This window comes from Urocampus carinirostris, chromosome 12, assembly GCF_059441175.1.
Source record: "Urocampus carinirostris isolate Australia breed hairy pipefish chromosome 12, RoL_Ucar_1.0, whole genome shotgun sequence".
NCBI lineage: Eukaryota > Metazoa > Chordata > Actinopteri > Syngnathiformes > Syngnathidae > Urocampus > Urocampus carinirostris.
In genome coordinates this window covers 2,706,651-2,724,318 of record NC_142360.1, presented here as the reverse complement: position 1 = coordinate 2,724,318, position 17,668 = coordinate 2,706,651, and the positions used below count along the sequence as shown (strand labels likewise).

General features: G+C 43.1%; 3 protein-coding genes across 6 annotated transcripts in view; 2 read left to right on the top strand and 1 right to left on the bottom strand.

The window, feature by feature from the left end:
* Nucleotides 1-162: 162 nt before the first annotated feature.
* On the bottom strand, nt 163-1,969 carry LOC148354663 (guanine nucleotide-binding protein G(I)/G(S)/G(O) subunit gamma-5-like). The gene is made up of 3 exons (XM_088348984.1): nt 1,765-1,969; nt 364-496; nt 163-302 (listed from the first exon to the last, which is right to left on the bottom strand). Exons 1-2 carry the CDS (start codon nt 1,843-1,845, stop codon nt 371-373), a joined length of 207 nt encoding a protein of 68 aa, XP_088205110.1. The 5' UTR covers nt 1,846-1,969; the 3' UTR covers nt 163-302; nt 364-370.
* Nucleotides 1,970-5,801: 3,832 nt separating this feature from the next.
* Nucleotides 5,802-17,668, top strand: part of spata1 (spermatogenesis associated 1) — a 32,673-nt gene continuing 20,806 nt past the window's right edge. For all 4 annotated transcript variants that reach the window (XR_015852245.1, XM_088349923.1, XM_088349922.1 and 1 more), the window contains exons 1-6: nt 5,802-8,320; nt 12,523-12,715; nt 12,788-12,894; nt 13,190-13,307; nt 13,375-13,428; nt 13,502-13,763. Coding sequence is in view for 3 of the 4 variants with exons in the window: in XM_088349923.1 (XP_088206049.1) it covers nt 7,758-8,320; nt 12,523-12,715; nt 12,788-12,894; nt 13,190-13,307; nt 13,375-13,428; nt 13,502-13,763 (1,297 nt within the window). In the remaining variant the exon portion in view is untranslated. The remainder of the gene's footprint in view (nt 8,321-12,522; nt 12,716-12,787; nt 12,895-13,189; nt 13,308-13,374; nt 13,429-13,501; nt 13,764-17,668) is intronic.
* On the top strand, nt 8,217-11,127 carry LOC148354662 (uncharacterized). Its single transcript, XM_088349925.1, has 3 exons — nt 8,217-9,040; nt 9,171-10,151; nt 10,226-11,127. The coding sequence occupies exons 1-2, from the start codon at nt 8,919-8,921 to the stop codon at nt 9,619-9,621; spliced, it is 573 nt and encodes a 190-aa protein (XP_088206051.1). The 5' UTR covers nt 8,217-8,918; the 3' UTR covers nt 9,622-10,151; nt 10,226-11,127.

Below are 17,668 nucleotides of genomic sequence, written 5' to 3'. Positions count from 1 at the left end.
AAATGTCCTTACTCATCCCTACAAATTATGTCCACGGGCTACTGGGGTGCTCTTCAAGGGCCACTTGGGGCCCTCTAGCCCCAGGTTGGTGACCCGTTTTCACGTAATCGTCACAAAGATTACGGAGGAAACAGAAAATTCAAGACCCAGCTGCACTGAAAGGCACATTCTAGGATAGATTTTATATATCATCTAAAAGAGGTTTGTCTTTTTTAATCATTAAATCAACTGGACAGGTGTGATTATAAGATGTTTTAAAATCAGATGTTGCATTTTTCCAATCCACTTCTGGGCACCAAATCCTGCAAAAAAGATTACAAATTTGATTTTTTTGTTGATAAATACTGAAAAATGTGGACTTACCATGTCGTCAAAGGAAAGAGCAGACTTTTTGCGGCCTGAATGGGTTGTTACCCGACGACATGCCGGTAAGCAATGGGTCGTGCTGAGCGTTCTGGAGACAAAATTGCTGAAGGTCGGCGGCGGCCAAGGACACCTAAATCCATAAAATTAGAAAACAACTAACATTCAAGATAATAGTGTAACGACCCTCAATCCTGCGCAACACGAGGGTTCACAGTCACTCGGTTTATTGCCTGCATTCATTAAACAATACAAATAAGTCAGGGCGTCTATGCACAACTGCATACATCTTCAGCACGAGGTGATATAGCTAAAGGTATGCCAAGCAAACAACATGCGAGCACATTGATAGTGAAAGCTTAATAATAATGAACATATGTTTCCCCACGCACCTGCATTCAATCAACAATACAAATAAGTCAGGGCGACAGCATACATCAAAACATAAACAAAAATAGATAAACAGGACATCATTCAACATGCCGCACACCATGGCGTGGTTGCATTGAAACCTGTTGCATTTCCGTAATCGTTTCACGCTGCATTACTTTTAATCCATGCTTTTTTTATGCATCATTTTAGCACAACTTGTAAACATTTACATACAAAAGTAGTTTGTGAAAGCAGCTCCGATAATTCAGCAAAATATTAACATTTACCCAAACTGATATTGGGCACAGCTTACCTTCAGCATGAGGTGACATAGCTGAAAGTACGGCATGCCCAGAAGCCCATTATGTGCCAAACGAGAAAGACAGTCGCACACGCCCATGGCTTAAATGAATGCAGTACCAAGGTTTTAACAGTAATGCAACAAAAACAGATTTTTTGAGAATTAAAAAAAAACTTAAAACAACTCTATTACACAGGGTTCTCATAGCTGCTTGAAATCCTTGAAAATGCTTGATATTTTAGGTTTGAAAGGTTCTTGAATTTTGGGTGAAGTGCTTGCAAATGCTTGAAATTGTTGCCATGTGTTTCAGCAGTGTGATTCGATAGACTGCTCATTAAATAAAGAGAAAATAATACAAGTCTGCTTGAAAATGACGCTGACACTACTTCTGATGGCTCTGCTATGCCAATGCTTTTATCATTGCTTCGTGATTAGCAGCAGCTGACGTTTGTATGCCTTTGTCCTTCAAAACTTTGGGCCCAAGAGGACAGGTGAAAGGAGATGTCGGGAGGCTGCCTATTTAATGAACAATGGCTGAGAAACTGAAATACAAAAATGACGAAAATGTGCATTCCTTCTTTTAATGGGACCAAGGAAAATGGAAAATTTGCTTTGAAAGCCCTCGAAAAGTAATTAAAAATTTCCATGGTGTACTGACTAAACAACTGCAATATCACTCGGGAATGAGATCGAGAAAACGCCCAAAAAATAATCAGGCGTTGTTGTACCTTCACTCGGTTGATCCCTGCTTCGAAGCGAAGTTGTAGCACCACTTTTTTCATAGCTACGAGGCTGGAAGACACAGACATATTAGAGAAAGGATAAAACGATTTTAGTTCGCAAAGAAAAAGTTAAGTTTAAAGAACTTCTTGTCAGGCGAGCGACAAACCCACTACCGGTTTGCCTAGAGGCGTGGTTTGATTAAGGTGTTTTATTAAATCACATACTTGGGCTCTACGTTGCAGTTTTGTTACTGTAATCCAGACTTAAACCCATATCATTTTATGATTTTGACATTTTTTTTCTGAGGGGCAAAAAATCAAAGTTGAAATGCTTGTTGACGGTGCAGCAACGATTCCTCTTCCGGTTTGTTTGCTCGGAGGCCTTTCACCACCCTGCGTTCTATTCGTTTAATTGCATTTAAATTGATGTCAGGTTATATTTTCTGAGATGCATATTTAATTTAGGAAAAAACAGAATTAGTTTGTTGTTGTAAGAACTTGTTGAGAGACAAGCGACAAATCCACTTCTGGTTGATTAAAATTAACAATATTTTTGTTTTCGTTGTTTTGATGCCGGATGATCCAGACATTTTTGGATTTTTTTTAGAAAAAATAAAGAAACAAAGTTTAGTTGGCAGAACTTGTTGCCAGGGGAGCGGGTTATAAACATCCGGTCGGTTGGGGGCGCGGTTTGGAAATAGAATTAAGATTTTTTTTTTTACACAAAAGTGCTAGATTTTTTTAATTGTGCTTTGAAATTGCAGGTTTATTCGTGCATTCAAATTTGTATTTGTTTGTTTCCGAAATAAAATTGATCAATTACAAGTACAAATTTGTTTACAGGGGAGGTATTTCGGTTTGTTGAGGGGCGTGTTTTAGATTCCTACCTCCGGGTCCAGCCAGCTTTTTCAGCCATCAAATTATCAAAGGGACAACGTGTAATATTTAGTGCCCCCTAGAGGCACAAAATACTTTCATCCAGTAAAAACATGAAAAACATTGATTTGAATATTAGGCAAAAATAAATTAATTATCATACAAATTTTATTAAAAAAAAAACAAAAAATGTGTATTTCATTTGCATAGCTAACAATGCCAACAGCGGCGAGTTGCACAGCTTGCAGCCAAATGGCTAACATGTGTGGCTAATGAAGGAATTGGTAAAAAGAAAAAGGTCAGATGCGTAAATTCTGGTGCTCAGCATCATTCAGCTGTGTAAGGCAAGTGACTCTGAAGGAAGAAGCAGGAGCACACAGGGACAGACAGCTCATTCGCTCATTCACACCTAGAGACAATTGAGACCAGCCAATTCACCTTAAATGCATGTTTTTGGAACGTGGGAGGAAACCGGAGTGCCCGGAGGAAACCCACGCAAGCACGGGGAGAACATACAAACTCCGCACAGGAAGTCTGGAGCTGGATTTGAACCCACGACAGGTTCCCGAGACATGAACTGTGCCGCACAAGCGCTAACCACTGCGCCGCCGTGCTGCCCGGGATCAAATATAACACCTACATTTTTGACCACGTCACTATGAGTGATATTACATTTGTCTAGGTTCAGGTAGTGTTTGAAAACAACTGACAACAGTGAGCTGGACCAATAATCAACATTTCATTTTTTTCTGGGTTAAGGCGTAAAAAAATGAAGTGACATCCATCTTTGAATCTCAGTAAGGCAAGCCTCCAGATTTCTACAACTTAAATGTCCGGTTGTTTCCAGTGGCACATACAGTTGAGTGTCATCTGCATAGCAATGGAAACTAATATTACACTTGCGGATAATGTCACCAAGCAGGATCATATGAACACTAAAAAGAAGGAGGCCAAGTACAGAGCCTTGAGTAACACCACAGGGGACATTAGATTGTTTAGAGGTCAGATAGCCATAGTTAACACATTGCATCCTGTCTGACAGGTAGGACCTAAACCACGAGAGTACAGTTCCTGAGATACCAATGCATTCCAGACGAACCAGTAATATGTTGTGGTCGACAGTATCAAAAGCAGCTTCAAGATCCAGCAGCAGTAACATTGATGAGGCACCGGGATCTATTGCTAAAAGAAGATCATTGGTTACTCTAGCCAGGGCTGTCTCAGTAGAGTGATTTGCCCTAAATGCTGACTGGACAGTTTCAAAGAGGTTATTTTCTGACATGAAGTCATTTAGCTGCTGTGCAACAACCTTTTCAAGTAATTTTGCAAAAAATGGCAGATTTGACACTGGCCTGTAAATACCTAGGCTTCCTGGGTCAAGGTTAGGTCGCTTGAGCGTAGGTTTAATGACAGCAGACTTGAAGGCTACAGGAACAATACCAGAGGATAGCTATATATTAATAATATTTAAAATTATGGTCCTAAGATCCCAAACGATCCTTCACCAGTTAAGCTGGAAGTAGGTTGTTTGGCCCTACTGACCATCTGTGTTAGATTATCAAGGGACAAATCATTGAAACGGGAGAATGTTTCTGAACAACCGCCGACACGGTCCTTACCTAACACCTCCACATCTTTGAGATAGGAGGAGGTTACAGAGCGTTCTTTTAAAATTTCATTCCTGATGAGTTGAATCTTTTTATTAAAAAATTCCAGAATGTCGTTAGCAGAGTAAGTACAATTATTTGGGTTAAGTTGTTGTCTGGTAAGTTTCGCCGCTGTGTCAAACAAAAAATTCGGATTATTCTTATGTTTAACAATAATCTTAGAGAAAAACGATGCTTTAGTTGAGGCAAGAGCTACTTTATATTTCAGCAAGCTGTCACACCAGGCCAGTCGGAAGACCTCCAGCTTAGTAGTGCGCCATTTTCGTTCAAGTTTTCTACAACCTTGTTTGAGTAACCTGGTTTCTTCAGTAAACCAAGGTGTATTCTTCTTAGGTTTAAATGTATGCCTTAGGGGCGCCACAGAATGAAGAACATTAACCAAAGCAGTATTGAAGTTGTTTGTAAGTGAGTCAACAGACCCAGTGTACGAAGGGAAGTCTACAGTTATCTTAGGTAATAGTTCTTTTAAGGCTAATACCGTTGTAGGGCGGATATTGCGATTGCTAAAGCCTAAATTTTTCCTTATCACAGTAAACATTAAACAGCACCTCACACTTAACAAGATAGTGATCAGAGATGGCATTAGGATACGGTAACACTGTAACATTTGAGGCTACTACACCATGGGTCAGAACGAGATCTAGAGTGTTCCCATCTTTATGAATGGGTTCATCAACTATTTGATTGAAACCAAATGTATCAATCGGTGACTTAGAAGCAGCTAGTGGCAAGCCATGGCCTTTGGGCAAGTGGCTAACATGAGTGGCTAAAGAAGGAAACAGTGGGGTAAAAAAGTGGAAGATGCATTATTGCCAAGACTAGGGCTTGACTGTGTGGTAAGTAGCCTTTGCGTGCTAAAATTACAACCGGGAAGAGCTAGCTTGGTAAAATCTTTTCTCGGGCTTCCTTACTAGCAAGATGGACACCAAAAATTTCAGCTTCTTTAACGAGTGTCATCTAATTACAAATGTATACAATGTTTATAAGATAGTATATGTGCTTTTGCTTCTTAATTGAATCAATAATGTTATATTTGAAAAAAATATTATGTTTACATCACTAGGGTGTTGCTATATCTGTGTTGGGCAAACTACAGTCTACGGGTCACATGTGAGGATTTTTTCATCCGGTCTTCTAATAATACATATATATATATATATATATATATATATATATATTTGGGCGGCGCAGTTCATGTCATGGGAACCTGTCGTGGGTTCAAATCCAGCTCCAGACTTCCTGTGCGGAGTTTGTATGTTCTCCCCGTGCTTGCGTGGGTTTCCTCCGGGCACTCCGGTTTCCTCCCACATTCCAAAAACATGCATTTCAGGTGAATTGGCCGGTCCAAATTGTCCCTAGGTGCGAATGAGCGAATGAGTTGTCTGTCCCTGTGTGCCCTGCAATTGGCTGGCACCCAGTTCAGGGTGTCTCCTGCCCACTGCCTGGAGATGGCTGGGATGGGCTCCAGCCCCCCCGCGACCCTAATAAGAATAAGCGGTACGGCTGATGAGATGAGATATATATATATATATATATATTTTTTTCAATCCCAAATAAAGCACAACGAAAGCATGACCAACTTGGGTGCCGAGGTGCTTAACTTGTTTGTATGTTCGGCATTTGGGTTGGCCATGGTCAAATTTTTTGTATTTTTTGCTAATTTTTCCTTTTTTGAATGAACAAATGAATAAAAACTTTATTTCGAACATTAAAATAAAAACAGGACCAAAACAATGAGTCAACAACAAAATAATGTTACAGACATTATAGTTAATTATTGGTCCATCTAAGTCCCGTGACTTATTCTCTAAAACCGCTGTGAACATAGACAATTGCCACATCACACAGAGCTCACTCACTTAAAAATTTAGGTGTCATTTTCGACCCCGATCTGTCATTTCAAACACATGTGAAGAAAATTACTAGAATCGCTTTCTTCCATCTCCGTAACATTGCTAATATTCGTCCTATACTTTCTCAGTCGGATGCGGAAATCATAATTCACGCGTTTGTTACCTCCCATCTCGACTACTGTAATGCACTACTTTCCGGTCTTCCGATGACCAGACTCAAGAGTCTCCAGCTGGTACAAAATTCTGCAGCGAGGCTTTTGACAAGGACAAAAAAGTACGATCACATCACTCCAATTTTGGCTGACCTGCATTGGCTCCCTGTTAGCCTAAGATGCGATTTTAAGGTTCTCCTATTACTATACAAAATCATACATGGACTTTCCCCCTCATATCTTTCAGATCTGATCTCCCCCTATGTCCCGACCTGAAGCCTTCGTTCCGAGAGCGCCGGTCTCCTGGTGATCCTAAGAGCCAAGAAGTGTTCCGCTGGTTCGAGAGCGTTCTCCATCCGGGCACCGGTGTTGTGGAATGATCTTCCCCCTGAGATCCGATCTGCAACCTCAGTGGAAATGTTTAAATCTAAGCTTAAAACTCACTTCTACTCCATAACATACAAATAACCTAAACTTCTTATATGTAATAACTTGTGAAGCCCTTAGAGACTAATTGTGATTAAGGGCTATACAAATAAAAATGACTTGACTTGACATGTTCGAAAAGGAGTAATCTGTCACGATTGCCAAAGTGAGGTCACCTGGGGGCAATCGTTTGGTGCGCTCTTTGATTGGCTGACGTTCTCCTCTTAAGCGGTCAGCGTTCAGAGGAGGACGTCAGACCGTACTTCTGTATTCCTGTGTATTTTGCCAGATTCCTAAGTACCAAAGACTACTCTTGCTTGATTCCCGCCTGCCTTCTGTTTTTGACCTGTTTCCGTTTTCTGCTAAGGTGTACCAATTCCACCTACCTGCCACAGAACTGCCGGGAGAGGGGAATTCCCAGCCAATTCATCACCAGGCCAGCTCAAGAAGTGGGTAATGTTCCGAACCCCAGAACCGCGTCCACCACTCCCTATGAAAAGATGGAGGTGGATTGTACATCCCTCTCAGCCGAGGAACGCCAGCGAAGGCGTTCCGAGCAGTTATGTTTTTACTGCGGCGGCAAGGGACATCGGGTGGCCAATTGTCCTTTAAAAGCCAACGCTCGTCGGACATAGGGGACGTCCGATTGAGCTCGGTTTTAGCTTCGTGCCCCAAAAATTCTAGACCAGTTCTCCAAGCCCATCTCCTTCTTCCCGGTTCACCTTAGACATTGCCTGCCTTGATGGATTCTGGCGCTGAAGCTAACCTCCTAGATCTGTTCCTCGCACGCAAATTAGGGATACCCGTGAAACCCCTTCCTAATCCAGTATCAGTCTAAGCTTTAGATGGTCACCTGTTAGGCCCCGTATTTCAAATAACGGAGCCTATCGAATTAAAGTTATCTGGAAATCAGAGAGGTTCCGGTTCCATCTACTCCACACCCCGAACCAACCCCTCGCTCTGGGCCATCCATGGTTGGTACAACACAACCCCCACTTTGACTGGCGTACTGGTTCAATTCTGAAATGGGGCATGGACTGTCACCAAACCTGTCTGCGAGCCGCTCCCTTACCCTGGCCATTCCACTTCCCCGAAGGCAACCCCTGATCTCCCCAAAGTCCCAGCTTGCTACCACCACCTACGGGAAGTGTTCAGCAAGGCTAAGGCCTCTTCCCTACCGCCTCATAGACCCTACGACTGCGCGATTGACCTTCTGCCAGGATCCACTCCTCCTCGGGGTCGCCGCTACTCCCTGTCTGTTCCCGAGAGATAGGCAATGGGGGAGTACATTTCTGATGCTCTGGCGGCCGGTATTGTTCGGCCCTCCTCTTCACTTGGGGGCGGGGTTCTTCTTTATCGGAAAGAAGGACGGGTCACTCGGGTCCTGCATAGACTATCGAGGGCTCAATGACATTAGAGTTAAGAATCGTTACCCTTTGCCTCTGCTTACCTCTGCTTTTGAACTACTACAGGGGGCCACGACCTTCACCAAACTAGACCTGCGACATGCCTATCATTTGGTCCAAATCCGGGAGGGAGATGAATGGAAGACGGCGTTCAACACACCATCGGCCACTACGAGTACCTGGTAATACCATTCGGGCTAACCAACGCTCCCGCCTTTTCCCAATTTTGGATTAATGACGTATTAAGAGATGTGCTTAATCACTTCATTTGTGTGCTTGGATGATATTCTGATTTTTTCAAAGTCCCTCGAGGAGCACCAAAAACATGTCCAGCTCGTTCTCCGTCATCTCCTGGAGAACTCTCTATTTGTAAAGGCAGAAAAATGCGAGTTCCATGCTGAGACTGTTTCGTTCCTGAGTTCCATTGTGTCCGAGGGGAGCCTTCAGATGGACCCTGCCAAAGTATCAGCCGTTACCTCTTGGCCTGTGCCGGATTCTCGTAAGAAGCTTCAACAATTCCTAGGGTTCGCCAACTTTTACCGGAGGTTCATCAGGAACTACAGCTCGGTGGCGGCTCCTCTCACGGCCCTCACCAGCCCTAAAGAGCCATTCCGGTGGTACTCCGCGGCCCATGAGGCCTTTGATATCTGAAAGAACCATTTCTCTACGGCTCTTATACTATAGGTACCAGACCCCGCGCGCCAACTCGTAGTGGAGGTGGATGCCTCAGACGTGGGAGTTGGGGCCCTTCTGTCCCAGAGATCGACCAAGGACCAGAAGATGCACCCATGCGCCTTCTTTTCTCGGCAGTTATCCCCGGCCGAACGCAACTACGATGTGGGGGATCGTGAGTTGTTGGCCATCAAGCTAGCGTTGGAGGAGGGCGGCATTGGCTGGATGGGGTAACTGTGCCGTTCTTAGTTTGGACAGATCATCAGAATCTGGATACATTAGATCGGCAAAGCGACTAAACCCACGTCAGTCACGTTGGTCCCTGTTCTTGACCCATTACAATTTTTCCCTGTCTTACAGGCCCGGGTCCCGCAACGTGAAGCCCGACGCCCTCTCCCGGCAATTCCAGAAGCCAGACAAACAACCTCAGGGCCCTGCAACGGTTTTCCCGGCTTCCCGCACGGTAGCGGCTATTTCCTGGGACATTGAAGACCGGGTCAGAGAGGCGCTACCCGATCAAGCCAGACCCAGCTCCTGTCCCAAGGGCCAACTATTCGTCCCAGATTCCTTACGTTCTGAGGTCATGCAGTGGGGGCACGATTCTCGCCTGTCTTGCCACCCGGGGTCAGCTCGGACCCACAGTTTCTTGCCTCTGCATTTCTGGTGGCCGTCCATGGCCAAAGATATACAAGGATACGTCTTGCCCTGTCAAGTAGGTGCCCAGAACAAGTCCTTTCACCAACGCCCGGCTGGTCTACTACATCCTCTGCCGGTTCCCCGTTGTCTTGGGTTCGGCAATTGGTATGAATAGAGTACGCCCACAACTCCATGGTCAGCTCCTCTACGGGAATGTCCCCCTTTCAGTGCGTATACGGCTACCAACCACCCATGATCCCTAGCTAGGAAGAGGAAGCTTCCTGCCCGTCCGCAACTGCTAATGCCCGCCGTTGTCTATGTACCTGGGCATGAGCCCGGGCCGCACTCTTCCGGGCAGGCAATTCTCATTCAGCCGGAGCTAATCGACGGAAGAGCCCGCTCCGAATTATCAGGTGGGCCAGAGTGTTTGGCTGTCCTCCGCTAATCTGCCGCTGAAGGTTGAGTCAAGGAAACTGGCCCCTCGATTTCTCGGCCCGTTCCCCATAGAGATGATTGTCAATCCCTCAGCGGTTCTGATCCACCTGCCGAGGTCTATGAAGGTGCACCCCACGTTCCATGTTTCCCGGATTAAGCCCGTCGGTCAGAACACGTTGGCGCTCGAGACGCCTCCTCCCCTGGCTCTGCGCCTGCTGGACGGGGAGCCGGTCTACACAGTACGTCGCCTGCTCCGCTCCCGACGCAGAGGTAGGGGATTCCAGTACTTGGTCGACTGGGAATGATACGGTCTGGAGGAGAGGTCATGGGTTCTCACCCGGCAGATCCTGGACCGGTCTCTCGTGGTGGAGTTCCACCGCCTACATTCAGACCAACCAGCGCCGCGGTCTTCCCCGAGGGTCTGGCACCGAAACCCATCCACCTTCGGACCCACTTCCTGCTGCCCCTTCGGATGCTGACGATGGGGTCTCCCTTCACTCGGAGGAATTCTAAGAGGTACTGTACTGTTACGTTTTGTTTTTTATCCGTTCCTGGGGATCGCTGGTGATATGCCTGAGGACGATCTGTGACTCGCCTGGGGACTACCTGTGATGCACCTTGGGATTGTTGGTGACGTATTTTTTGAATTGCTTGTGGATTACCTGTGTTTACCTGTGTATTGTTTTCCTTGGATTACCTGTGATAACCCGTGACTTTCCCGTGGATTACCTGTGTTTCCCTGTGACAAGTCTTGGATTACATTTTTGAGGGGGAACTTCTGGAGCCGTCCCTTGAGGGGGGGGTTCTGTCACAATTGCCAAAGTGAAGTCAACTGGTGGCAATCGTTTGGCGCGCTCTCTGGTTGGCTGACGTTCTCCTCTTAAGCGGTCAGCGTTCAGAGGAGGACGTCAGACCATACTTCTGCATTTCTGTGTGTTTTGCCAGATTCCTAAGTACCAAAGACTACTCTTGCTTGATTCCTGCTTGCCTTTTGTTTTTGACCTGTTTCCGTTCCACGTTTTCGACCTGCTCTCCCGCCCTGGCCATCGACCTGCCTCCTAAGCTGTACCGATTCCACCTACCTGTCACGGAACTGCCATTCCGTCCGAAGCGGCTGATGACCGACAAACGCCGGCGTCCAAAGCCAGTTCCAACCACTCTCTCTAATAAAGATTCCTTTGAAACAAACGCAATTGGGTCCGAGATTCCGTCCTGGTTCATGACATAATCAGAAGCAGATGCTTATTTTCCCTACCCCTTTATCTTCCCTGTTAAATACATTTTACAAATCCTCTTCTCCTCCTGTTGAATAGGTTTTTTCAACCCAGTTTGTAAAGGTTTGAAGATTTGAGCCTGGTGATCTATATACACAACTGACTAAAATATTTCTCTGTTTTTCATTTATAATTTCTATTGTAAGACATTCGAGTAAATCATCGATGACAAATGACATGTTTTGTATTATCTTAGCTATTTTGTTTGTTCTATTTACATACAGGTAATTCAAATTGTAATCATTTAATTCAAAATCAACTACTTTTTCCTCATTGAACCACGTTTCTGAAACTGCAATCACACTAAACGGGTTCACAAAGTGCTGTAGGCATTCTGTGATGTCTTCAAAATTTGTGTACATACTTCTACTGTTGTAGGGAATTATTGAAAATTTCCCTTCAGATTTAAAAAAAGTATTATATTCATTTCCAGTATAATATTTGCAATTGTCCGAACTAGTTGATAGAAATTTGTGGTCAGGATCGATTTCATCTAATTTTGAATTATTGGAGTCAGTGTGATCAATAATGCTCAGTTACAGTAGATCATGGCCTAATAATATATTATGATAGATTTTTTTCTTTTCTTTATTTTTGTGTATGTGTTTGTCCTGCTGTCAGTCACCCCTCTCGAGGGATATGACCAGGGTAGATAGATAGATAAATAAAGTATTAATAATAGAAAATGTTACCTGGGTACCAACTTTGTCCCCATTGTGCTTTTGTGTCTAAAACGAAAATACTTCTATATAAATACTACAAAGTTACTCCAAAACTAAATATCAAATGTAATGTTTGGAAACGGGGACCCAATATATTATTTTGCTTTGTTCTATAAACAAAAAATAGAAATACTACAAAAATACTACTACATTTAGACCATTATACAAAAATACTATTACTGAAGTATTTCAAAGTAAATACTGCAAAAACACAACTACAGAAACATTACTACAAAATACAACTAAAGAAAATATTACTAAAAATATACAACTACAATAATACTTAAAAAATCCTTCATATATAAGATTACAAATATTATACTATGGAAATACTACAGGAATACCTCTAGAGTACTATGAAAATACTTAAGAAATAATACAGAAATAATACTATTTAAATACTACAAAATAAAACTACACAAACAATACTACTATGGAAATACTTCATAAATATTTCTACAGAAGTACTACAACAATACAACTACCATAATAATATATAGTATATATATATATATATATATATATATATATATATATATATATATATATATATATATATATATATATATATAATACTTCATTTTAAACAGAAGGTTGTTTTTTATGTAAAGAGCCTGACTCCTTTTTTTCTTCCTACGTAACCAGGGCAACCGATGCTCGCACTCTACTCAAAGAATTTCTTTTAACGAGTGCATTTGGACATTTCTTCGGTAGACGTCTCTGCCGGGTGGAAACAAAACACAATTCAAAAAAAACACAAACTTGCTGTGAAGCGAAGACGATGGAAGCTTCAAGTAACTGTGCTTTTAGTACAGATCGGAGACCGATTAGCTCCAAAGTAAGTTGAAAAACGACTCATTTTCATGCATTTTTTTCTCTCGTTTTCCTTCAATGTTTTGTTCATTTGTAGTTCGTGGAACTCCATGTTCTTTACGTGCCCGACCACCAGTGGAATGTCAGGCTAAATAAAATTCCTGCCGAGGCCACGGAGAGTTTTGTATCGGCGGGATTCATCAGGTACATTTTTAAAATGTATTTTATGGATAACATTTTAAATATATATAATCAAAAAAATGTAATTGGTTCAAACAGAATCATTTTATCATTACTTTTTTTAAATGCTTACAATTAAAGCAAAACAATTTCTTCTTATCATATTTCAGACCGTTACGTATTTAATTTTTTTAAATGTGTGTGTTGAATAGCAGTCCCACCCCAACTCTTGACCCTAGCCCTTAAGCCCTGCTCCAACTGCCTAACCCTAACATTCGTGTTTTCTATCTAACATTTATATCGAAGTATTACTTTTTAGGGTGTACCCTGAAGTGACTTTGAAGACTCTGAGGAGCCAATTGGGTGACTTCCTGTGCCCAGAGGGGGACGTGACCAAATTCTCCTTTTTAAAGTGTGTGGGGCGGAGTCTAGCTCTGGTGAGTTTCATTCTTTTATTATTATTTTAACTATTATTTGGTTGTCATCGTTTCTTTTTTGCGACAGGTCAAAAGTAAGCAGGAGGAGGACATGAAAGCCAAAACCTTTGCACCACCTTATGTAATTACAATGTAATATCACAGTACTAACATAGTAACTACATATTAATGTTTTTTCTTTATTTGTTTTTCAGGCTGCCCAGCCTGAGCTTTACCTGCTGCCCACTTTGCAGGACGAAAGCAGCCTCTCGTATGATTCGCTCAGCCCGGAGATGGGGATTGTCTCCCCAGACCTCCATGCCGCCTACTCTTCCCTCAAAACATGGAGCTCCCCAACCCAGACCAAAGAAACCGTCCAGTTGCCCAACATCCTTCCCACCTCCAGCTTGGAGGAGGAGGACGAAGAACGGGGGTACAGTTCCCCGGAAGGGGGGCACAATCAAGCTCACAATAGAGGTGAGAAAACATTTTTAGAGTGATTATCAACGGTGGGCGGATCAAAATGGAATGAAATGATCTGCATTTATATCGCTCTTTTCAAGTCAATGACTTCCCAAAGCGCTTTACAGTGTGCTCCACATTTCCCAATAGCGGCCTTGCAGCCATGTAAGGCGCTAACCTGCTTATTGGAGGTATTAGGGGTTCAGTGTCTTACCCAAGGACACTTCGACATGTAACACGGACGAGCAGGGATTCAAACTGGGATCCCTTGATCCAAGACGAGGGCTCTACCTCCTGAGCTACTGCTACTCGATATTAATGATACTGAGTACTTGGAATGGATCAATACTATTCTTTTGGGATGAATACTTTGCTCTTGCACCAATTTTTTATAAGCGCCACTTCTCTTTTTGGATAGCACAGCCCCCTCGCCCCTTCTTTTTTCGCTCTCTCCCTCACCCAGTGCCCTCTGCAACATTTTTCTGGTATTTCTGTAAAAGTAAAATACATATTAAGTATTTCCGTTTCATGTAGTATTGCTGCAGTATTTTGCAGTATTTGTTTAGTATTTTCATAATATTTATGTAGTTTTATATTTGTAGTGAACCTCCTGTGTGGGTTCAAATCCAGCTACCGGACTTCCTGTGCGGAGTTTGTATGTTCTCCCCGTGCTTGCGTGGGTTTCCCCCGGGCACTCCAGTTTCCTCCCACATTCCAAAGACATGCATTTCAGGTGGATTGGCCGGTCCAAATTGTCCCTAGGTGTGAATAAGCGAGCGAGTTGTCTGTCCCTGTGTGCCCTGTAATTGGCTGGCAACCAGTTCAGGGTGTTCCCTGCCCACTGCCCGATGATTGCTGGGATGGACTCCAGCACCCCTGCGACTCTACTGAGGATAAGCGGTGCAGCTGATGGGATGGGGATATTTGTAGTGTTTCTATTGTAATATGTATGTGGTATATTTTAGTATTATAGTATTACTGTAGTAGTGTTTTTGTTGTATTTCTGTGGTATTTTTTTCTTTTCAGAATAAAGAAAAATAATATATTTAGCGACTGTTTTTAGGCACAAAATTTGATATTGAGTTTGATGCCATTTTGTAGTTTTTTGTATTATATCTTTGTCAGAGTGGATGGTGGTGAGATGGTGGACAGAGCACTAATGGATTATGTAGTGTTTAGGAAAGGGATATTAGTAAATTGTTGGATGTGCATGTTTATAGAGGTGAAAAGAGTGGTATGTCTGATAATTTTTATGTGGAAGGAAAACTGAGAATAGATGGATTGTGGAGGGCTAGTTATGAGAAAAGTGGGATGGAAGAGGTAAAAATCTCAAAGTTGAATAGGGCAGAAAAGGAGAGAGATGTTAAGAGAGGATAGGGGAAGAGTATGAATGGAATAGTAGAAGAGAAGTGGAGGGTTTGGTAATGGAATGAAAGTGGTTTAAAGAGGCAGTGTTGAGGAGAAAGTGTGAGTCTGGAAAGGAAGAGAATGAGGAGGAGTTGCTAAATGTGGAGGATGGGAGAGAAGTGCGAGTCGAAGCGATTGGTGGTATGGGGAAAATGCCCGTGATTTAAATGTGAAGCCTGTGGAAACATGGGAGGTGCAGGAGGCAGTGAAAGAAATGAAAGGAAGGCACCTGGGTTGGATGGTTGTACTGCTGAATGCCTGAAAAAAGGTGGCACAGCTATGATTGACTGGTTAGTACGCTTGTTGAATGTATGCTTTTTAAGTGGTGTGTTTCCTGTTGTTTGGGGTAGTGCATGTGTGGTGAAGGTGATAAGAATGAATGTAGCAATTCGAGAAGTATCAGTTTGTTGTCTGCAAGTGCCTAACATGAGTGGCTAAAGAAGGAAACAGTGGGCTAAAAAAGTGGAAGATGCATTATTGACAAGACTAGGGCTCCACTCTCTTAATAAAGAGTCTTGATTAAGGGAGTGAGAGGAAAAACGGATGAGGTGGTGATGGAGAAGCAGAGTGGTTTCAGGAAAGGAAGAGGATGTGTGGATCAGGTGTTTGCAGTACGACAGGTGTGTGAAAAATATTTTGCAAAAGGTAAGGATGTTTATTTGGCTTTCATGGACTTTGAAAAGGCGTATGACAGAGTTGATGGAGAGAAATTGTGGCAGGTGATGGGAATGTATGGAGTGGGTGTCAAAGTTGTTGGAAGCATTGATGAGTTTTTATGTGAACCGCAGAGCATGTGTAAGAGGAGGGAGTGAGACAAGTGAGTGGTTCCCTGTGTTGACTGGTGTGAGACAGGGGTGTATGATGTCACCATGGCTGTTAAACGTGTACATGGATGGTGTGGTGAGAGAGGTGACTGCAAGAGTATTTGGTAGAGGTGTAGAGATGATGAATAACAGTGGAACGGTGTGGCAGGTGGGTTAGTTGTTGTTTACAGATGACAGCGCTTGTGGTTGATTCTGGGGAAAAATTGAGATGGTTGGTATTGGAGTTTGGAAGAGTGTGTGATAGACGTAAGTTATGTGTGAATGTTGGCAAAGGTAAGGTGATGAAGTGTTCACGTGATGGAGTGGGCATGGCGTTAGAAATAAGTTTACATGGACAGGTGCTATGTGAATTTCCCTTCGGGGATGAACAAAGTATCTATCTATCTATCTATCTATCTATCTATCTATCTAGAAGAAGTTGAAAGCTTTAGGTAATTGTCTTATGATGTGGCTGCAGTTGGTGGAATGGAGTGCGAGGTATTGCACAGAGTGAATCAAGGAAGCAAGGTTTTGGATGCTCTGAGGAGAGTGATGAGAAACAAGAGTATGAGTACGAATGTTAAGAGGGGACTGTATGAGAGTGTGATTGTGCCGACTGTGTTGTATGGTGCAGAGACTTGGAGCCTGAACGCAGATTTGAGAAGGAAATTAAATGTTCTTGAGATGAATTACTTGAGGAGTATGTTAGGAGTGACAAGATTGGATAGATTGAGAAATGAAATTGTGAGAGACAGAACTGGAGTAGTAGTGGAACTGAGCAAGCGTGTGGATAAGAAAGTAGTCGGTTGGTTTGGACACATGGAGAGCATGCATGAGGAGCGAATGTTGAAGAGGGTCCACAGAGTACATGGAAGGAGACTAAGTGGAAGGCCGCGATTGACGTGGATGGATGGTGTTATGAGTGCACTGCAGGAAAAAGGTCTAAATCTAGTGGAAGCTAGAGCCCATGTTGGTGATAGGAATGAGTGGAGAGGTGTTGTGAAAGGATAATGGGATGTTTGATGCGTTCTAAGGGATGGACAAGGCTCCTGTATGATGCGGCCGGGGTAAACCAGTGAAAGCTGTCGGGCCCTGCTGTTGAACAGAAGATTGTGTTGTGTCACTCTGACCCGAGTGACATGGTCGCTATCTTGTGTCCCGTTTCGTCTGGAGGGACGAACGGATGACCAACTTGGGTGCCAAGGTGCTTAACTTGTTTGGGTGTTTGGGCATTTGGGTTGGCCATGGTCCAAAACTTTTGTGTGTGTTATGCTACTTTTTCCCTTTTTAAAATTTCTTTGTTTTTGTATGTGTTTGTGTTGCTGTCGGTCACCCCTCTCGAGGGATATGACCATATGGATACATAGATAGATTTATGGATCCTCTCCTTTGACAATGCTTAATCATAACATTAATCACCAAGGGTGTGCAATACTGGTATCGATTCGATACAGATGATTTTTGCTTGGAAACATGATCATTGAATAGTAGAAGCTTTCGTCCCTCCAGATGAAAACAGGACACAAGAAATGGATAAATGCAGACACAAAATAACATTTTAGAAAAATAATTTGACAGAAACTGAATTGGTATTAGATTGTGTAGGGGACAAGTGTCAAACTCATTTTAGCACGGGGGCCACGTGATTGATAAAACATTTTCACAGGGGCTTGCTCTTACACTAGTTGGCTAGTTCACTATCCCTTCAGT